This window comes from Oncorhynchus gorbuscha, linkage group LG10 (assembly GCF_021184085.1).
Source record: "Oncorhynchus gorbuscha isolate QuinsamMale2020 ecotype Even-year linkage group LG10, OgorEven_v1.0, whole genome shotgun sequence".
Lineage (NCBI taxonomy): Eukaryota > Metazoa > Chordata > Actinopteri > Salmoniformes > Salmonidae > Oncorhynchus > Oncorhynchus gorbuscha.
The window spans coordinates 86747055-86767637 of NC_060182.1; the positions used below are offsets into that span (position 1 = coordinate 86747055).

The window sequence follows — 20583 nt, forward strand, 5'->3', positions numbered from 1 at the left end:
AAATACTGCATTTTTTTCAATATCGAAATAATGTGTTAACATTTTGCAGGTTCCCGTAAGACATTGTGTAGTTTCACACACTACAAAGGGTAAAGAGAGCGAGAAAAGCAGCAGACAGGCAGGGAGACAGACTATGTTGAAACAGCAGGCCCAGGGAGGGTGAAGGCACACACAAACCTTTTAGTTACATTTTACTTCTTTTCACCTACACACACACACACACACACTTTTCCATACTTGTATTACCCTCGGGTCCTGTGGACCCAAACACCACATATATAATATACATGTGTAGGGGGGTGCACAGTGTGCACTCAATGGAAATGTGTTATTTTATATGTTCTTCAGCAAAAATGAGCCAAGGCTAATGAGTTTCAGGTTGAAAAAATTATGTCTTTGAGTAAACATTGAAAAGGGGTCCCACAGACCCGAACACCACACAAAAATAAACAAAAAACATGATTCATGCATTTTCTTTTAATATACTGTATATGAACAGATATAAAATTTGAGATTCGATAAACAGGTGTTAGGTATGAGCTATTTCAAGTTCTCAGAGATGGCCATTGTTCTGGTAAAAGTCATGTTTGAAAGTGATTGCGTTATGTTTAAGGTAATAGCAGGTCAATAACAAGATAGCATAATCATCTTTCAATTGTGTTACTTTCATTATCTCAGTTAAAACAGTCTATAACTGCCCATTTCAGCAGCATTATTTTGCCTTCACAGTGCATAGGACAATCAGTTTGCATACTTGCAGTTGTACTTGCTGTGCATGCAGGTACTGTACTGTACTGCACTGCACAATGTCTCAATCTCTTTCAGGCAACACTAGGCCTATCAATTCATTAGTTAAAACAGAATTTACAAAGCTCTTTTAAAAAGCCTAGCCACCCAATCCTGATGATTCTATGATATAAGAGCACCAAATTCAAACCACAGTATAACAATTCACAACCATTTTATAGGAATATAAGGCAGATGAATCAACAAAAGTACTCTTACGAGTCATACTGTTTTGTAATACAAATCATACAAGCATGCTTTTATCTAAAGCAAAGTTGGGAAACAATTGTAAAAGGAAAATAATGAATTTTACAAACATTCTTTGGTTGAGTGTGAACAGAGCATTCCTGTGCTTTTATTGAGCTATTTGAATTTAGCATATTTTGTCAAAAAGAGAAAGAAAAATGTTGTTACTCTAGCTTTAATACAGGCAGCAGAGGTTTAAATCTAAACTACAATATCTCATCTATTTCAAAGTAAAAAAAGAAAATCTTTATAAGATCAAATTCATTCTGATTGTACAGTAAAACTTCTTCTGCCCCAAGACCTGCAATATAGTCAGTCTGTCCATCCTCACTTTTTATTGGCAAACCGACTGAAGCCCTTCTTCTCCTTGTCTTTCTTGTCTTTCGCTGGCTCTGGTGTGGTGAGGGTGGTAGAAGAGGAAGGAGGGGGCAGGCTGCGGGCCCGGACCCCTGCAGACCCTGAGGGTTCCGCCTCTTCCTGTGCCAGGGGCTTCACTGCTTTCTCTATGGCCTGGGTCCAACGTCCCAGTTCCTCCTGAAATAACCATACGTTTACGTTGAATGTATTTCAATGAATTTGGGTGTTGGGGTTAAGGTCCCCCCAATATGAACATTTGTAATAAATGTACAGATGTAATGCATTTACACATACTTCCATGATTCCATTGCAGAAAGTGCCAGACACTTATATTTCAAATGGTCCAACAGCTCTGAGATCTGTACTTTGATGACTTGTTGATTAACGGCTATATTATGGAGAACTGTGTGAAGTCTGATATTTTGCCACAGTGGTCTATCGATTGGTCAGACCAGATCCTGGGTCAGTGATTGGGTTGGGGATCTGGGTCAGTGGTTGGGGATCTGGGTCAAGCTGCCGTGTCTTAACACAGCCTATTATTACCAGATAGGATACAGAATGTGTTTGATATTATATTGTAGGATAATGTAATATTGTATACAGTATGGATATTTTAAATGCATTACAGTGTTGTACTGTGGTGTGATTGTTGAACGTATGTTTGGATATTTCATGTGTTTAATGATTATATTCCAAAGTGCATTACTGCTGTAACCCTGTAATAAGAACCCATGACATTCTTGTGTGACAAAACCAGATAAAATACATATCATAAAAAAAGAAGTGCGTGAAGAACCCACCTCGTCTTTACACTGGAACAGGTACTCACTACCATCACCCAGCCTAGACAGCAAGAGGGAAAACAATTCCGTTTAAACCAAACGCGTGGTAAGAGAGTGTGAACTAAAATCAGCAAAAAAAAGAAACATCCTCTCACTGTCAACTGCGTTTATTTTCATGTAAAATATTTGTATGAACATAACAAGATTCAACAACAGAGACAAACGGAACAAGTTCCACAGACATGTGATTAACAGAAATGGAATAATGTGTCCCTGATCAAAGAGGGGGTCAAAATCAAAAGTATCAGTCAGTATCTGGTGTGGCCACCAGCTGCATTAAGTGCTGCAGTGCATCTCCTCCTCATGGACTTCACGAGATTTGCCAGTTCTTGCTGTTAGATGTTACCCCACTCTTCCACCAAGGCACCTGCAATTCCCAGACATTTCGTAGGTCCCAGACTTAGGTCCCAGACGTTCTCAATGGGATTGAGATCCAGGCTCTTCGCTGGCCATGGCAGAACACTGACAGTCCTGTATTGCAGGAAATAACACACAGAACAAGCAGTATGGCTGGTGGCATTGTCATGCCGGAGGGTCAGGTCAGGATGAGCCTGCAGGAAGGGTACCACATGAGGGAGGAGGATGTCTTCCCTGTAACGCACAGCATTGAGATTGCCTGCAATGACAAGCTCAGTCCGATGATGCTGTGACACACCGCCCCAGACCATGACGGACCCTCCACCTCCAAATCCATCCCGCTCCAGTGTACAGGCCTCGGTGTAACGCTCATTACTTCGATGATAAACGTGAGTCTGACCATATCCCCTGGTGAGACAAAACCGCAACACTTCAGTGAAGAGCACTTTTTTCCAGTCCTGTCTGGTCCAGCGACGGTGGGTTTGTGCCCATAGGCGACATTGTTGCCGGTGATGTCTGGTGAGGACCTGCCTTGCAACAGCCTTACAAGCCCTCAGTCCAGCCTCTCTCAGCCTATTGCGGACAGTCTGAGCACTGATGGAGGGATTGTGCATTCCTTGTATAACTCGGGCAGTTGTTGTTGTCATCCTGTACCTGTCCCACAGGTGTGATGTTCGGATACACTGCGAGGACGATCAGCTGTCCATCATGTCTCCCTGTAGCACTGTGTTAGGCGTCTCACAGTACGGACATTGCAATGTATTGCCCTGGCCACATCTGCAGTCATGCCTCCTTGCAGCATGCCTAAGGCACATTCACGCAGATGAACAGGGACCCTGGGCATCTTTATTTTGGTGTTTTTCAGAGTCAGTAGAAAGGCCTCTTTAGTGTCCTACGTTTTCATAACTGTGACCTTAATTGTCTACCGTCTGTAAGCTGTTAGTGTCTTAACAATGAGGTTTACTGGTGTTAAAACAGACTGATGACCACAGGTGCATGTTCATGGGAAACAGTGTTTAAACCCTTTACAGTGAAGATCTGTGAATTCCTTTGGATTTTTACAAATGATCTTTGAAAGCCAGGGTCCTGAAAAAGGGACATTTCTTTTTTTGCTGAGTTTACGTACACTAAAACACTAACGTTCCTCACCTCAGTATGAATACATGCTTCTTCTTCTTGTAGTTGTTCAGGACTTCCCATTTGCCGTTGCCGAGCGACAGAGGGTCCTCTCCGTGGTAGGTGGAGCCATGGCCGAAGCTCTTGGCGTCCTTATAGACAGACAGCTGACCAGGCTTCAGCACACAGTACAGGGTGTTCCAGGACCTGTGAGAGGACAGGAGCACAGACATATTTTGATGGAAAACACCTTAAGCAGATACATACGCAACCCAAGTTTACCCAAAAATATTTGAATTATTTGGAGGTAGTATCATGAGCTATCCTTTACATCCTACCTACTGTAATTGGAGTGAGTACCTTCTTTCATTACCCCAAACTATACAAAATACCTGGCAAAATGTGCAGCCTTAATTCTACGCAAATCAACCATTTTAAGCCTAAACATAGCAACAATAACCGTGCTCTTTAAGGCTGTGAGTGTCTCTACCTGTTGGAAGCCTTCTTCCCAGCAGCATCTAGATCGTGTTTCCGTCCCAGCATGCCCTCCTGCAGCACAGCCTTAGGGCTGAGGGGGTCAGCAGGTAGGGTGGCGGCCCGGGGCTCCCCATCCCTGGGGGTCTGTCCTGACACAGAGGCATCCAGCAGCTCCAGAGAACTAGCATCCTGCATATCAGAGACCATGGGCACCGTAGAGTCACCCGCTGTTCCCTCCAACTGACCCAAACTGGGCTCCACCTCCACTGCTCCAGAGGCAGACTGGGGAAGAGAATTGAGTATGATATATTTACAATCAATTTTAACGTACATATAGGAAAGAGAAATGGGCCTGGATTCAATCAGATTGAGCGGTAATCAGCATTAATCAGCATTGGCCGACATTCCGCATACCAGATGTTTTGGAGGTGTAACTGCTGTATGAGCTGACCAATCGGTGAGCGGCTGCTCTTGTGTCACAAACCACTCCCTTTCTTTACTATCCCTACTGCGTTAGAAATTCAGAAATGCCACTAGAAAGTGTTGGCTCTATCTTTGAAATGACCCCTTTCCGTAAACCTTTACGATAAAGATCTCTTTGTAAAGGGTTTATAAAGAGTTTGTAATTACATTATTAATGGTTATTTAATAATTTGTAAATGAATTATAGTGAGCCACTATTTACCTCCAGCTATTAACCCTTTATAAATGCCCTTACAAATGTGTATTATAGTGAACCCTTATTTATCATGATGCAAACTTATTTGAAATGGTTATACAGTTCAAAAATATATATTTTCTCACTTTTGGTTGTGATGCATTGTTGCCCTGACCCAGGAAGAGACATTATTGGTTTTCAGACTAATGGTCAACTCAAATGATGTGTTTTGCTTTGTCTTGTTTTGATGTCGTTTGAAACAAAATATTATTTAAGGCAAGTCAGTAAAAAACAAATTCTTAGTTACAATGAAGGTCTTCCAAAAGGCTGCGTTCAAAAATAAAAAATATAGGACAAAAACACACATTATGACAAGAGAGATACCACAACACTACAAAAAGAGAGACCGAAGACAAAATCATAGCATGGCAGCAACACATGACAACACAGCATGGTAGCAAGACCACATGACAACACAGCATGGTAGCAAGACCACATGACAACACAGCATGGTAGCAAGACCACATGACAACACAGCATGGTAGGAAGACAAGAACACAGCATGGTACAAGACACAACATGGTAGCAACGCATGACAACACAGCATGGTAGCAAGACCACATGACAACACAGCATGGTAGCAAGACCACATGACAACACAGCATGGTAGCAAGACCACATGACAACACAACATGGTAGCAACGCATGACAACACAGCATGGTAGCAAGACCACATGACAACACAGCATGGTAGCAAGACCACATGACAACACAGCATGGTAGCAAGACCACATGACAACACAGCATGGTAGCAAGACCACATGACAACACAGCATGGTAGCAAGACCACATGACAACACAGCATGGTAGCAAGACCACATGACAACACAGCATGGTAGCAAGACCACATGACAACACAGCATGGTAGCAAGAAAAATCAGAGGAAAACTAGTTTGTGTAGCTGGAGAAATTGCAAAGAGCCACATCAAATAACAGAAATACTTATCATAAACTTTGATGAAAAATACATGTTTTACATAGAATTAAAGATAAACTTGTTCTTAATGCAACCGCTGTGTCAGATTTCAAAAAAGCTTTTCGGCAAAAGCACAATATTCAATAATCTGAGAACAGTGTTCAGCCACAAAAGCAAGCCATACAGTTACCCGCCAAGTTGTGGAGTCAACAAAAGTCATAAATAGCATTATAAATCTTCCCTTACCTTTTATGATCTTCATCGGAATGCACTCCCAGGACTCCCACAATAATTGTTTGTTTTGTTCGATTACGTCCATATTTATGTCCAAATACCTCCGTTTTGTTTGCACGTTTCGTTCACTATTCCAAAGGCACAATGCGTGAGCACAAAATCCAGACGAAAAGTCAAAAGAGTTCCATTACAGTTTGTAGAAACATGTCAAACAATGTTTACAATCAACCTTAGGGTCTTTTTATAATAAATCTTCAATAATATTCGAACCGGACAAAAGCGTATTCATTACAGAGGAAAAAGAAGGCACGGCGCGTCCACGTGACCGCGCAGTAAACAACTGATTGGCCACAGCCTAGTCCACTTGTTGAAACAGCTCTTATTCGACACCCTTCCACAATAAAAGCCTCAAACAATTTTCTAAAGACTGTTGACATCTGCTGGAAGCCTTGGGAAGTGCAATCTGGCCCCATAGACACAGCATATTGGATAGGCAATCACTTAAATGAAACAACAAACCTCAGATTTCCCACTTCCTGGTTGGATTTGTCTCAGGTTTTCGCCTGCCATATCAGTTCTGTTATACTCACAGACATCATTCAAACAGTTTTAGAAACTTTGGAGTGTTTTCTATCCAATACTACTAATAATATGCATATATTTGCATCTGGGACAGAGTAGCAGGCAGTTTACTCTGGGCACCTTATTCATCCAAGCTACTCAATACTTCCCCCCTGTCACCAAGAAGTTAAATCCTCAAAAAGTTATACATCTGCACCATTGAGAGCATCCTGACTGGTTGCATCACCACCTGGTATGGCAACTTCAATGTGCTACAGAGGGTAGTGCATTCGGCACAGTACGTCACCGGGGCCAATCTTCCTGCCATCCAGGACCTCTATACCAGGTGGTGTCAGAGGAAGGCCCTAAAAATTGTCAAAGACTCCAGCCACCTAGGGCCTCTCAAGTGGCGCAGTAGTCTAATGCATCGCAGTGCCACTAGAGATTCTGGGTTTGAGTCCACGGGAGACCCATGGTGCGGCGCACAATTTTTCCAGTGCCGTCCGGGTAAGGGGAGGGTTTGGCCGGCAGGGATGTCCTTGTCCCATCGCGCACTAGCGTTTCCTGTGGTGGGCCAGGAGCTGTGAATGCTGACACGGTCGCCAGGTGTACGGTGTTTACTCTGAGACATTGGTGTGGCTGGCTTCTGGGTTAAGTGGGCATTATGTCAAGAAGCAGTGCGGCTTTGTTTGGGTTGTGTTTTGGAGGACGCATGTCTCTCAACCTTCGCCTCTCCCTCAACCGTACGGGAGTTACAGCGATGAGACAATGTAACCACCAATTGGATACCACGAAATTGGGGAGGAAAAGGGTGAAAGTTTTTTTTTTTATTAAGACTCCAGCCACCCAAGTCATAGACTGTTCTCCCTGCTACCGCACGGCAAGTCTAGGTCTAAAATGCTCCTTAACAACTTCTACCCCCAAGCCATAATACTGCTGAACAGCTTCTACCCCCAAGATATAATACTGCTGAACAGCTTCTACCCCCAAGCCATAAGACTGCTGAACAGCTTCTACCCCCAAGCTATTAGACTGCTGAACAGCTTCTACTCCCAAGCCATAATACTGCTGAAAAGCTTCTACCCCAAGCCATCAGACTGCTGAACAGCTTCTACCCCCAAGCCATAAGACTGCTGAACAGCTTCTACCCCCAAGCCATTAGACTTCTGAACAGCTTCTACCCCCAAGCCATAAGACTGCTGAACAGCTTCTACCCCCAAGCTATAAGACTGCTGAACAGCTTCTAACCCCTGCTGAACAGCCATAAGACTGCTGAACAGCTTCTACCCCCAAGCTATAAGACTGCTGAACAGCTTCTACCCCCAAGCCATAAGACTGCTGAACAGCTTCTACCCCCAAGCCATAAGACTGCTGAACAGCTTCTACCCCTAAGCCATAAGACTGCTGAACAGCTTCTACCCCCAAGCCATAAGACTGCTGAACAGCTTCTACCCCCAAGCCATAAGACTGCTGAACAGCTTCTACCCCCAAGCCATAAGACTGCTGAACAGCTTCTACCCCTAAGCCATAAGACTGCTGAACAGCTTCTACCCCCAAGCTATAAGACTGCTGAACAGCTTCTACCCCCAAGCTATAAGACTGCTGAACAGCTTCTACCCCCAAGCCATAAGACTGCTGAACAGCTTCTACCCCCAAGCCATAAGACTGCTGAACAGCTTCTACCCCTAAGCCATAAGACTGCTGAACAGCTTCTACCCCCAAGCCATAAGACTGCTGAACAGCTTCTACCCCTAAGCCATAAGACTGCTGAACAGCTTCTACCCCCAAGCCATAAGACTGCTGAACAGCTTCTACCCCTAAGCCATAAGACTGCTGAACAGCTTCTACCCCCAAGCCATAAGACTGCTGAACAGTTAATCAAATGGCCACCCAGACAATTTACATGAACCCCCTTTTTGTGCTGCTGCTACTCACTGTTTATTATCTTTGCACAGTCACTTTACCCCTCCCTACATGTACATATTACCTCAATTACATCAACTATCCCGTATCCCTGCACATTGACCCTTTCAACCCTGTGTATAGCCTCATTATTGTTATTTTATTGTGTTACTTTCTTTTTAACTTTAGTTTATTTAGCAAATATTTTCTTACTCTGCATGGTTGGTTAGGGGCTTGTAAGTAAGCATTTCACAGTAAGGTGAAATGCATTCAGTGAGTGTGAAAAATAACATTTGATTTGATTTGACTACATACACGAGAGAAGATTCAACACTTTATTAAACATGTTCAGTCAATGAATGGTGGGTATGAAGACCAAAACATTAAACGTTGTGTGAGAGGATACCTCTCACAATGGTATTACGGTCACCATTTCACACCAGTGCGTTGATTATACTTGGGCTATCACAGAGAAGTGATTGTGTTGATATAATCTGGTAAGGGGTAACATGTTAGGTATGCTGATTGAATAATGCCCTGGATGTACAGTACATTTGGCTAGGGCGTTAGGGTTTCATGTTAGGAATGCTGATTGAATAATGCCCTGGATGTACAGAGAAAGATAGGGGGACTCATGCACAGAGAGAGAAAGATAGGGGGACTCATGCACACAGAGAGAGAAAGATAGGGGGACTCATGCACAGAGAGAGAAAGATAGGGGGACTCATGCACAGAGAGGGAAAATAGGGGGACTCATGCACAGAGAGGAAAAGAAACTCATGCACAGAGAGAAAAGATAGGGGGACTCATGCACAGAGAGAGAAAGATAGGGGGACTCATGCACAGAGAGAGAAAGATAGGGGGACTCATGCACAGAGAGAGAAAGATAGGGGGACTCATGCACAGAGAGAGAAAGATAGGGGGACTCATGCACAGAGAGAGAAAGATAGGGGGACTCATGCACAGAGAAAGATAGACTCATGCAAGAGATAGGGGGACTCATGTACTCATCATGGACAGAGAGAGACAGATAGGGGGACTCATGGACAGAGAGAGAAAGATAGGGGACTCATGGACAGAGAGAGAAAGATAGGGGGACTCATGGACAGAGAGAAAAGATAGGGGACTCATGCACAGAGAGAGAAAGATAGGGGAACTCATGCACAGAGAGAAAGATAGGGGAACTCATGCACAGAGAGAGAAAGATAGGGGAACTCATGCACAGAGAGAGAAAGATAGGGGGACTCATGCACAGAGAGAGAAAGATAGGGGAACTCATGCACAGAGAGAGAAAGATAGGGGACTCATGATAGGGGATACTCATGCACAGAGAGAGAAAGATAGGGGGACTCATGCACAGAGAGAGAAAGATAGGGGGACTCATGGACAGAGAGAGAAAGATAGGGGGACTCATGGACAGAGAGAGAAAGATAGGGGGACTCATGGACAGAGAGAGAAAGATAGGGGGACTCATGGACAGAGAGAGAAAGATAGGGGGACTCATGCAGAGAGAGAAAGATAGGGGAACTCATGCAGAGAGAGAAAGATAGGGGAACTCATGCACAGAGAGAGAAAGATAGGGGAACTCATGCACAGAGAGAGAAAGATAGGGGAACTCATGCACAGAGAGAGAAAGATAGGGGAACTCATGCACAGAGAGAGAAAGATAGGGGAACTCATGGACAGAGAGAGAAAGATAGGGAACTCATGCACAGAGAGAGAAAGATAGGGGAACACTCATGGACAGAGAGAAAAGATAGGGGAACTCATGGACAGAGAAAGAGGGAAAGATAGGGAACTCATGCACAGAGAGAGAAAGATAGGGGATGCACAGAGAGAGAAAGATCATAGACAGAGAGAGAAAGATAGGGGGACTCATAGACAGAGAGAGAAAGATAGGGGGACTCATGCACAGAGAGAGAAAGACAGGGGAACTCATGCACAGAAAGAGAAAGACAGGGGAACTCATGCACAGAGAGAGAAAGATAGGGGAACTCATGCACAGAGAGAAAGATAGGGGAACTCGTGGACAGAGAGAGAAAGATAGGGGAACTCATGGACAGAGAGAGACAGATAGGGGAACTCGTGGACAGAGAGAGAAAGATAGGTGAACTTGTGGACAGAGAGAGAAAGATAGGGGGACTCATGGACAGAGAGAGAAAGATAGGGGGACTCATGGACAGAGAGAGAAAGATAGGGGAACTCGTGGACAGAGAGAGAAAGATAGGGGAACTCGTGGACAGAGAGCGAAAGATAGGGGAACTCGTGGACAGAGAGCAGGACAGAATGGATATGGTCAGAGAGGGTCACTTCGTCAGTACACATTAGCTCAGTACTAACCAGTGTCTGCTCCTCGATGGTGTAGAGCTGGGAGGAATCCTCTGCAAACCCTGTGTCTTCTCTCCTGCTCTCCATCTGTGAACGCTTCTGCTCCTCTGTTACAAACTGCTGTATCTCCTGCTGCTGCTTCCTCAACTCTAGCAGCTCCAACTGAGAGACAGAGAGAGAGAGAGAGACAGAGAGAGAGAGTGAGCGAGAGACAGACAGACAGAGAGAGAGCGAGAGACAGACAGACAGAGAGAGAGAGCGAGAGACAGACAGACAGAGAGAGAGCGAGAGACAGACAGACAGAGAGAGAGCGAGAGACAGACAGACAGACAGAGAGAGAGCGAGAGACAGACAGACAGACAGAGAGAGAGCGAGAGACAGACAGACAGACAGACAGACAGACAGACAGACAGACAGACAGACAGACAGACAGACAGACAGACAGACAGACAGACAGACAGACAGACAGACAGACAGACAGACAGACAGAGAGAGACAGACAGACAGACAGACAGACAGACAGACAGACAGACAGACAGACAGACAGACAGACAGACAGACAGACAGACAGACAGACAGACAGACAGACAGACAGACAGACAGACAGACAGACAGACAGACAGACAGACAGACAGACAGACAGACAGACAGACAGACAGACAGACAGACAGACAGACAGACAGACAGACAGACACAGAGAGACAGAGAGAGACAGAGAGAGACAGAGAGAGAGGGGGAGAGCAAGAGAGTGTGAGAACTAACTTTCTCCCACAAACAGGTAATGGATAGACACACCCATACTGTATACTGTACTTGTTTATATGGAAAATGGTGACATCAGAAAAAACTGCCAAATGAGGATGAAGCTTTACACAGACCACATACACACAAACAAACAAACACAAATACACACCCAATCCTTTCTACTACATACCGTAGTAAGTCTCTCCAGGGCTGAGAAGCGTTCCTCCCAGGTGGCAGTGGACTTCTCGAAGGCTTCGTGTCTCTTCAGTAGTTTCTCCACCTCGTTTATAGTCTGTCCCAGGTCCTTACTGGCCACGTACGGCTCCTGAGCCACTAGCCACGCCTCCGCCACTGAGGCATCCCGCGCAAACTGGCACACCTCCAACACTTGGGCACAAACAAGACAAATGTGTAAGTATGCTATTTGGGCCCAGGTCTGGTGTTTCTGTGTTCACCCTGATCTATAGACTACAGTATGAGGACGGAAGGAAAAAGGGAATGTACAGCAGTTGTTGTTGTCATTGTGTTTGTTGTTGTTGTTGTTGTCATTGTGGTTGTTGTTGTCATTGTGTTTGTTGTTGTTGTCATTGTGTTTGTTGTTGTTGTCATTGTGTTTGTTGTTGTCATTGTGGTTGTTGTGGTTGTTGTGGTTGTCATTGTGGTTGTTGTGGTTGTTGTGGTTGTCATTGTGGTTGTTGTGGTTGTCATTGTGGTTGTTGTGGTTGTCATTGTGGTTGTTGTGGTTGTTGTGGTTGTCATTGTGGTTGTTGTGGTTGGCATTGTGGTTGTTGTGGTTGGCATTGTGGTTGTTGTGGTTGTCATTGTGGTTGTTGTGGTTGTCATTGTGGTTGTTGTGGTTGTCATTGTGGTTGTTGTGGTTGTCATTGTGGTTGTTGTGGTTGTTGTGGTTGTCATTGTGGTTGTTGTGGTTGTCATTGTGGTTGTTGTGGTCATTGTGGTTGTTGTGGTCATTGTGGTTGTTGTGGTCATTGTGGTTGTTGTTGTCATTGTGGTTGTTGTTGTTGTCATTGTGGTTGTTGTTGTCATTGTGGTTGTTGTTGTCATTGTGGTTGTTGTTGTCATTGTGGTGGTTGTTGTTGTCATTGTGGTTGTTGTTGTTGTCATTGTGGTTGTTGTTGTTGTCATTGTGGTTGTTGTGGTCATTGTGGTTGTTGTTGTCATTGTGGTTGTTGTTGTCATTGTGGTTGTTGTTGTTGTCATTGTGGTTGTTGTTGTCATTGTGGTTGTTGTTGTTGTCATTGTGGTTGTTGTTGTACTCACAGAGCCTGAGCCAGTCCCATCGGTCGTCCCACTTGGTCATCATCTCCTTCTTCTTCTCCATCAGCTGGATCAGTTTCTCCTTGATCTGAGAGAGAACACGGATGACAGCAACATGGATGGTCAATTGAGTTCAGTGTTTAAATGAGGTAGTCACAAGATGTAGAAAAAGCCACATACTGTATCTGAAAAAATGTCAAGTGGCCCCAGGGTCTTTCCCAATTCCTTTCCTTGATTCCTTGCATACTCTCTCCTCGCCTCCTTCTCAAAACACATTGGAGGAGAAGGTCTGAGGGAAGGCAAAGGCGAGGAGATAGGATGCAAAGAATTGATATAGAGTCCTGGTGTTCCTCACCTCAGCAGAGTATTTGTGTTTGCATGACAGCAGAGCCTTGCCGTGCGCCACACAGTCAGAGAACTTTGGTCCACGCTGGTCGATCTCAGACCTGATCCCCTGGTGGTACTTCATAAGAAGCTCTACTGATGACACATCCCTGAGGAGAGAAAGTAAGATGATAACAGGTTGTTTCTACCTATATCTCTCCATTCTCTATCACTCCATCTCTCTCTATTATATATATCTCTTTCCTTTATCTCTTCTTCCTATATCTCTCTCCATCCTATATCTCTTCATTCTCTATCTCTCTCTATTCTATCTCTCCAACCTCTATCTATCTCTATCCTCCATCTCTCCTTCCTATATCACTCTTCATCCTCTATCTCGCTGTACTCTCTCTCTATCTCCTCATACTCTCTCTATCCATCATCTCTCTCTCCATTCTCTCTCTCTCTCCATCCTCTATCTCACTGTACTCTCGTTCTCTATCTCTTCATCCTCTATTCAATTCAATTCAATTTAAGGGGCTTTATTGGCATGGGAAACATGTGTTAACATTGCCAAAGCAAGTGAGGTAGATAATGTACAAAAGTGAAATAAACAATCAAAATGAACAATAAACATTACACATAGAGAAGTTTCAAAACAATAAAGACATTACAAATGTCATATTACGTATATATACAGTGTTGCAACTGTACAAATGGTTAAAGGTACACAAGGGAAAATAAATAAGCATAAAATGGGTTGTATTTACAATGGTGTTTGTTCTTCACTGGTTGCCCTTTTCTTGTGGCAACAGGTCACAAATCTTGCCACTGTGATGGCACACTGTGGTATTTCACCCAGTAGATATGGGAGTTTATCAAAATTGGGTTTGTTTTCGAATTCTTTGTGGATCTGTGTAATCTGGGGGAAATATGTGTCTCTAATATGGTCATACATTGGACAGGAGGTTAGGAAGTGCAGCTCAGTTTCCACCTCATTTTGTGGGCAGTGAGCACATAGCCTGTCTTCTCTTGAGAGCCATGTCTCCCACCGGCGGCCTTCCTCAATTGCAAGGCTATGCTCACTGAGTCTGTACATTACATTACATTACATTTAAGTCATTTAGCAGACGCTGTACATAGTCAAAGTTTGGGTCAGTCACAGTGGTCAGGTATTCTGCCACTGTGTACCCTCTGTTTAGGGCCAAATAGCATTCTAGTTTGCTCAGTTTTTTTGTTAATTCTTTCCAATGTGTCAAGTAATTATCTTTTTGTTTTCTCATGATTTGATTGGGTCTAATTGTGTTGCTGTCCTGGGGCTCTGTGGGGTCTGTTTGTGTTTGTGAACAGAGCCCCAGGACCAGCTTGCTTAGGGGACTCTTCTCCAGGTTCATCTCTCTGTAGGTGATGGTTTTGTTATGGAAGGTTTGGGAATCGCTTCCTTTTAGGTGGTTGTAGAATTTAACGTCTCTTTTCTGGATTTTGATAATTAGTGGGTATCGGCCTAATTCTGCTCTGCATTGACTATTTTGGTGTTTACGTTGTACACTGAGGATATTTTTACAGGAATCTGCATGCAGAGTCTCAATTCGGTGCCTGTCTCATTTTGTGAAATCTTGGTTGGTGAGCGGACCACCCTCTCTCTCTCTGCTCTATTTCTCCACCCTCTCTCGCTCTATCCTCTATCACTCTATCGCTCTCTGCTCTCTTTCTCCACCCTCTATCTCTCTGCTCTCTTTCTCCACACTATCTCTCCACCCTCTATTGCTCTATCCTCTATCTCTCTCTGCTCTCTTTCTCTATCCTCTATCGCTCTATCCCTCTAACTCTCCATCCTGTCACCCAAATAGCAGCTCTACTGATGGCATGTCCCTGGGGAGAGGTAGAAAGGTTATCATCTAACTTTATCGCTCTCTCTCTCCATTCCCTCACCCCTCCATATTGCCTGTCCACTCTCCTCAGTTTCCTATTGTGTAGTCATGAAGATGCTTTTCCATGCATATATTCAGTACGAGCGGGAATTAAACCCACAGCTGTGGTGTTGCCAACACCTGGCTCCAACGGAGACATGGGACCCCCTTGTCTCCCCCCGCAGTCTTGGTTGCACTAGCTAGCTAGAATTTATGTCAACAGTCGGTCACAAGAGTTTACCGTGGTTTCTCCTGTGTCTCTATATGCTGTATGGTGCTCTCTATCCAGGCCATCAGGTCTCGGACCATGGTGAAGAAGCGGAACTTGTCAGCTGTCTCCTCCAGGCGTTTCCTGCGGCCGTCGCAGGCATCCAATAGAGCCTTCCAGGCCTCCACCACCTCCTTCTCCTGGGCCTGGATCTCTGTAGCCTGGTCCCCAGCATACTGGGCATGCAGACGGGCCGCTGTCTCCTGGAACTGCTGCACCTGGTGGGGGAGAAGGAGGGAGGTGGAGGTGCTTTTTCTATATCTATAAAACATGATACTGCTATACTATGGTGGTGACAGAGAGAAACCTGAATGTAGAAGACTTTCATGCCCTCTAAGTTAGATGCTGTTCTTTTCTTTATCGCCTTTTGAGCCGGATTTGAACAACTCCAATCACAACTGGGGTTCAGTGATATTGCAATGTGTTGCTACAGGGAGCCCTGCATACACAAACAAACGCGGTCTTTAGCTCCACCCATCAGACCACATTGTGGTGTATATTTTTATCTTTGCTTTACCTCGGGGTGCTTTTCAGTCTTTAGCTCCACCCATCAGACCACACTGTGGTGTACATTTTTAGCTTTACTTTACTTCGGGGTGCTTTTCAGTCTTTAGCTCCACCCATCAGACCACACTGTGGTGTATATTTTTAGCTTTGTTTTACCTCGGGGTGCTTTTCAGTCTTTAGCTCCACCCATCAGACCACACTGTGGTGTATATTTTTAGCTTTGTTTTACCTCGGGGGGCTTTTCAGTCTTTAGCTCCACCCATCAGACCACACTGTGGTGTATATTTTTAGCTTTGTTTTACCTCGGGGGGCTTTTCAGTCTTTAGCTCCACCCATCAGACCACACTGTGGTGTATATTTTTAGCTTTGTTTTACCTCGGGGGCTTTTCAGTCTTTATTGTTGCTGTTTCTTTATCCTCATGTTTGTTGTGTAGTAAATATTTCAGCTTTTATTTTCATTAGTTTTTATTTGTTTTTTTCATGATGCACATTGAGTTGCATTTCATGTCTGAAATGTGCTGTATAAATAAATCTTGATATGATTACTCACCTTGATATAACTTGAACTGTACAGTCGTGGCCAAACGTTTTGAGAATGACACAAATATTAATTTTCACAAGGTTTGCTGCCTCAGTGTCTTTAGATATTTTTTGTCAGATGTTACTATGGAATACTGAAGTATAATTACAAGCATTTCATAAGTGTCAAAAGCTTTTATTGACAATTACATGAAGTTGATGCAAAGAGTCAATATTTGCAGTGTTGACCCTTCTTTTTCAAGACCTCTGCAATCTGCCCTGGCATGCTGTCAATTAACTTCTGGACCACATCCTGACTGATGGCAGCCCATTCTTGCATAATAAATGCTTGGAGTTTGTCAGAATTTATGGGTTTTTGTTTGTCCACCCGCCTCTTGAGGATTGAATACAAGTTCTCAATGGGATTAAGGTCTGGGGAGTTTCCTGGCCATGGTCCCAAAATATCAATTTATGTTCCCTTTGTTTGCTTCTTTGCTGCCCTTCTTGACACCAGGCCATCCTCCAAAAGTCTCCACCTCAGTGTGCGTGCAGATGCACTCACACCTGCCTGCTGCCATTCCTGAGCAAGCTCTGTACTGGTGGTGTGCAGCTGAATCAACTTTAGGAGAAGGTCCTGACGCTTGCTGGACTTTCTTGAGCGCCATGAAGCCTTATTCACAACAATTGAACCGCTCTCCTTAAAGTTCTTGATCCGATAAATGGTTGATTTAGGTGCAATCTTACTGGCAGCAATATCCTTGCCTGTGTAGCCCTTTTTGTGCAAAGCAATGATGACGGCACGTGTTTCCTTGCAGGTAACCATGGTTGACAGAGGAAGAACGATGATTCCAAGCACCACCCTCCTTTTGAAGCTTCCAGTCTGTTATTCGAACTCAATCAGCATGACAGAGTGATCTCCAGCGTTGTCCTTGTCAACACTCACACCTGTGTTAACGAGAGAATCACTGACGTGATGTCAGCTGGTCCTTTTGTGGCAGGGCTGAAATGCAGTGGAAATATTTGGGGGGAGATTCAGTTCATTTGTATGGCAAAGAGGACCTTTGCAATTAATTGCAATTCATCTGATCACTCTTCGTAACATTCTTGAGTATATGCAAATTGCCATCATACAAACTGAGGCAGCAGACTTTGTGAAAATGTATATTTGTGTCATTCTCAAAACTTTTGGCCACGACTGTACATGGCTGTACACTAGCGCCATCTCTAGTCAGCATAATATCTCTTAGTCTTAATGCTGCCTCTCCTGTAGACCTCTCAACTCCAGGACAAACAGGAAGTATGGGGTTAAGGTGTACCTGTTTTCCCAGGGTGCTGATGTCCCTCTCGAAGGCGGCATGCATGCGGTGGAAGGTATCTGCCTTGCTGAAGTCTTCTCCCAGATCAGCAGGAATCTCATTTAGTTTCTCCTGGATTTGAGACACCAGCTCCTTCCCATCATCGAAGTACCTGAGAATGACCAGGACGTTCTGTTACAGCTGACCCGTCAGACCACACTGTGGTGTACACATATAGTCTACTTTCATCTGTCAGACGTCAGATCTCAAACATCTATGAAATGTCTAAATGTTTTTTTGTGTTTGTCTCGTTTTGGAGCCTAGGCATACAAAGCCAAAAACAGTTAGTGGCATTGATGAACCATTTGCCGTCATTTGTGTGCAAACTGACTTGAGCAGGTTGTGTGCAGACTGACTTGAGCAGGTCGTGGGAGGCCTGTAGGAGCTGAACTCGGGTGTCTATGAGTTCCAGCAGGTCAGCCCAGCTCTCGTTGACGCTGTCCCTCCAATCAGCCATGGCAGCAGCCTCCGTGTGGCCCGCCTTGATCAGCTCATCTATCGTCTGGTTCACATAGTCCACCCGCTCCTGTCCCACCATCCCTGTCTCCCGGGAAAAGTCACGGAACTTGTCCCTCAGGATCTGGACGTTTTTGATTTGGAGAAGGAAACAGAAAATAAAATCATCTTAAAAATGTGAAGATAATAAAGCAATTATAAGAGCGTGGATATACGTCATAAGAACACAGAATATTACAGAGAGAACTAATACAAGGTGGGACTTCATGCTTGGACCATTCTCTATCCCTTCAGCTACCTAGAACTTTACATTTATTTGTTAGTTTTCCCCCAGCTTCAGTACCCCTGGGAAGCTCATTGAAGCCCTCCAGAGGTCCTAGCCCTCCCTCCCTGCCATCCTCTCCCGCCCTCCTCACTGTAACATGGTCCAGGTCCTGTCTCATCTCCTGTGAGGCGGCCACCACATCCCTCCCTCCCATCCTCTCCCTCCCTCCTCACTGTAACATGGTCCAGGTCCTGTCCCATCTCCTGTGAGGAGGCCACCACGTCCCTCTCAGCGATCCAGTGCTCCAGATCCTCCACCTCTCGGCTCAGCAGGAAGTGATGATAGACATGGTCCAGCTTCCTCCTGCGGTCTTCTGCCAAGTCCTTCAGACCAGCGTACTGTTTATCCACCTGGCCCTGACGACGGATGACAGATTCACTATGGGGAGAGAGAGAGAGAGGGAGAGGGAAAGAGGAAGAGAGGGAGAGACAGAGAGGGAGAGAGAGAGGGAGAGGGAAAGAGAAAGAGAGGGAAAGAGAAAGAGAGAAAGAGGAAGAGAGGAAGAGAGGGAGAGACAGAGAGGGAAAGAGAAAGAGAGAAAGAGAATGAGAGACAGAGAGGGAGAGAGAGAGAGAGAGAGAGAGAGAGAGAGAGAGAGAGAGAGAGAGAAAGAGAGAAAGAGAGGGAGAGACAGAGAGGGAGAGGGAGGAGAAAAGAGAAGAGAAAGATAGATACTTGAATTGAGAGAGAGATAAATTAATTGAATTGAGAGAGAGATAATTGAATTGAATTGAGAAAGAGATAATAGAATTGAATTGAGAGAGAGATAATAGAATTGAGAGAGAGATCAGGATAGAGAGAGGAGAAAGAGAGAGTGACTGACAAGATGAGACATGTCATCATCATGCATCATGGCTTTACTGTTTCATAGCTGTCTGATCTTTGATTGGTTAGAGACACAATCATAACCACACCCTCCCTCTCTCAAATATACTGTTACATAGTGAGGAACAAGAGACCAATTCGAAAAATGGATTAATACATTTATGCAACATAGTCTTGAATACTCTGAGGCCTACAGAGAACGTAGTGACAAGCTACATTGTAGTACACAGGGTAAGATGACTGAACCCTGGTGTCTGCGTTCCACTCACCCATTAGGGTGGTCTTCATTCAGCATCTTCTGAGCACGGTCAGACAGCTTCTGGATGGAGTCTGAGTAGACATCTACAGCCTGCTTCACTATCAGGTGACGCTTCGACATCAACATGGCACTCTGCTCATCCTGGCGAATGGTGGAGAACAAATTAACACTTTAAAGTCACAACCTGTCATTTGTTTTTCAGCCAAACAGCATCCCCACCACTTGGTTTGCTATAAAGGGAATAAAAACCACTCTCAAATTAATCAATAGAGCGTGATAGTTCTAAACATTTTTTGTGAATAGTACCTTGGACCTGTCATCAGCAATCATGTAGAGTTCCTGCTGTCCTATCCAGGCCTCTGCCACCTCTCCTCCTCCCTCCTCTCACCTCCTCTCTCCTCTTTCCCTCCTCCCCTCTCCTCTCCTCCCTTCCTCCCCTCTCCTCTCCTCCCCTTTCCTCTCCTCCCCTCCTTTCCTCTCCCCTTCCACTCTTTCCTCTCCCCTTCCATCCTGACCTTGGACCTGTCATCAGCAATCATGTAGAGTTCCTGCTGTCCTATCCAGGCCTCTGCCTCATCTCCTCCTCCCTCCTCTCACCTACTTTCCCCTCAACTCCTCTCTCCTCAGTTCCTCTCTCCTCTCTTCTCTCTTTCCCTCCTTCCATCTCCTCTCCTCCCTTCCTCCCCTCTCCCCTCCTTTCCTCTCCCCTTCCACTCTTTGCTCTCCCCTTCCATCCTGACCTTGGCCTTGTCATCAGCAATCATGTAGAGTTCCTGCTCTCCTATCCAGGCTTCTGCCTCGTCAGCATCGTTGTAGTACTGCTGGGCCCGGTTAGATCCATTCAGCCGTTCTCTCCTCTTAGCCATCTCCTCCTGTAGCCTGGCCCACACCTCCTTCAGCTCCTTCACCTGGAATCAAAGCAATACACAGGTTTTCTATAGCCCTTTATACAGATGCATTACAATATAGAACA

At 44.8% G+C, this 20583-nt stretch overlaps 1 protein-coding gene across 2 annotated transcripts in view; it reads right to left on the bottom strand.

The window, feature by feature from the left end:
• Nucleotides 1-462: 462 nt before the first annotated feature.
• Nucleotides 463-20583, bottom strand: part of LOC124046669 (spectrin beta chain, erythrocytic-like) — an 87702-nt gene continuing 67581 nt past the window's right edge. For both annotated transcript variants that reach the window (XM_046367310.1, XM_046367309.1), the window contains exons 28-41: nt 20351-20518; nt 19621-19751; nt 18700-18904; nt 18102-18325; nt 17707-17857; nt 15338-15582; nt 13218-13356; nt 12866-12950; nt 11775-11971; nt 10853-11002; nt 4195-4463; nt 3738-3911; nt 2190-2232; nt 463-1566 (exon numbers count right to left, since the gene is read on the bottom strand). In XM_046367310.1, coding sequence (XP_046223266.1) covers nt 1360-1566; nt 2190-2232; nt 3738-3911; nt 4195-4463; nt 10853-11002; nt 11775-11971; nt 12866-12950; nt 13218-13356; nt 15338-15582; nt 17707-17857; nt 18102-18325; nt 18700-18904; nt 19621-19751; nt 20351-20518 — 2388 coding nt within the window. In that variant the 3' untranslated portion in view covers nt 463-1359. The remainder of the gene's footprint in view (nt 1567-2189; nt 2233-3737; nt 3912-4194; nt 4464-10852; nt 11003-11774; nt 11972-12865; nt 12951-13217; nt 13357-15337; nt 15583-17706; nt 17858-18101; nt 18326-18699; nt 18905-19620; nt 19752-20350; nt 20519-20583) is intronic.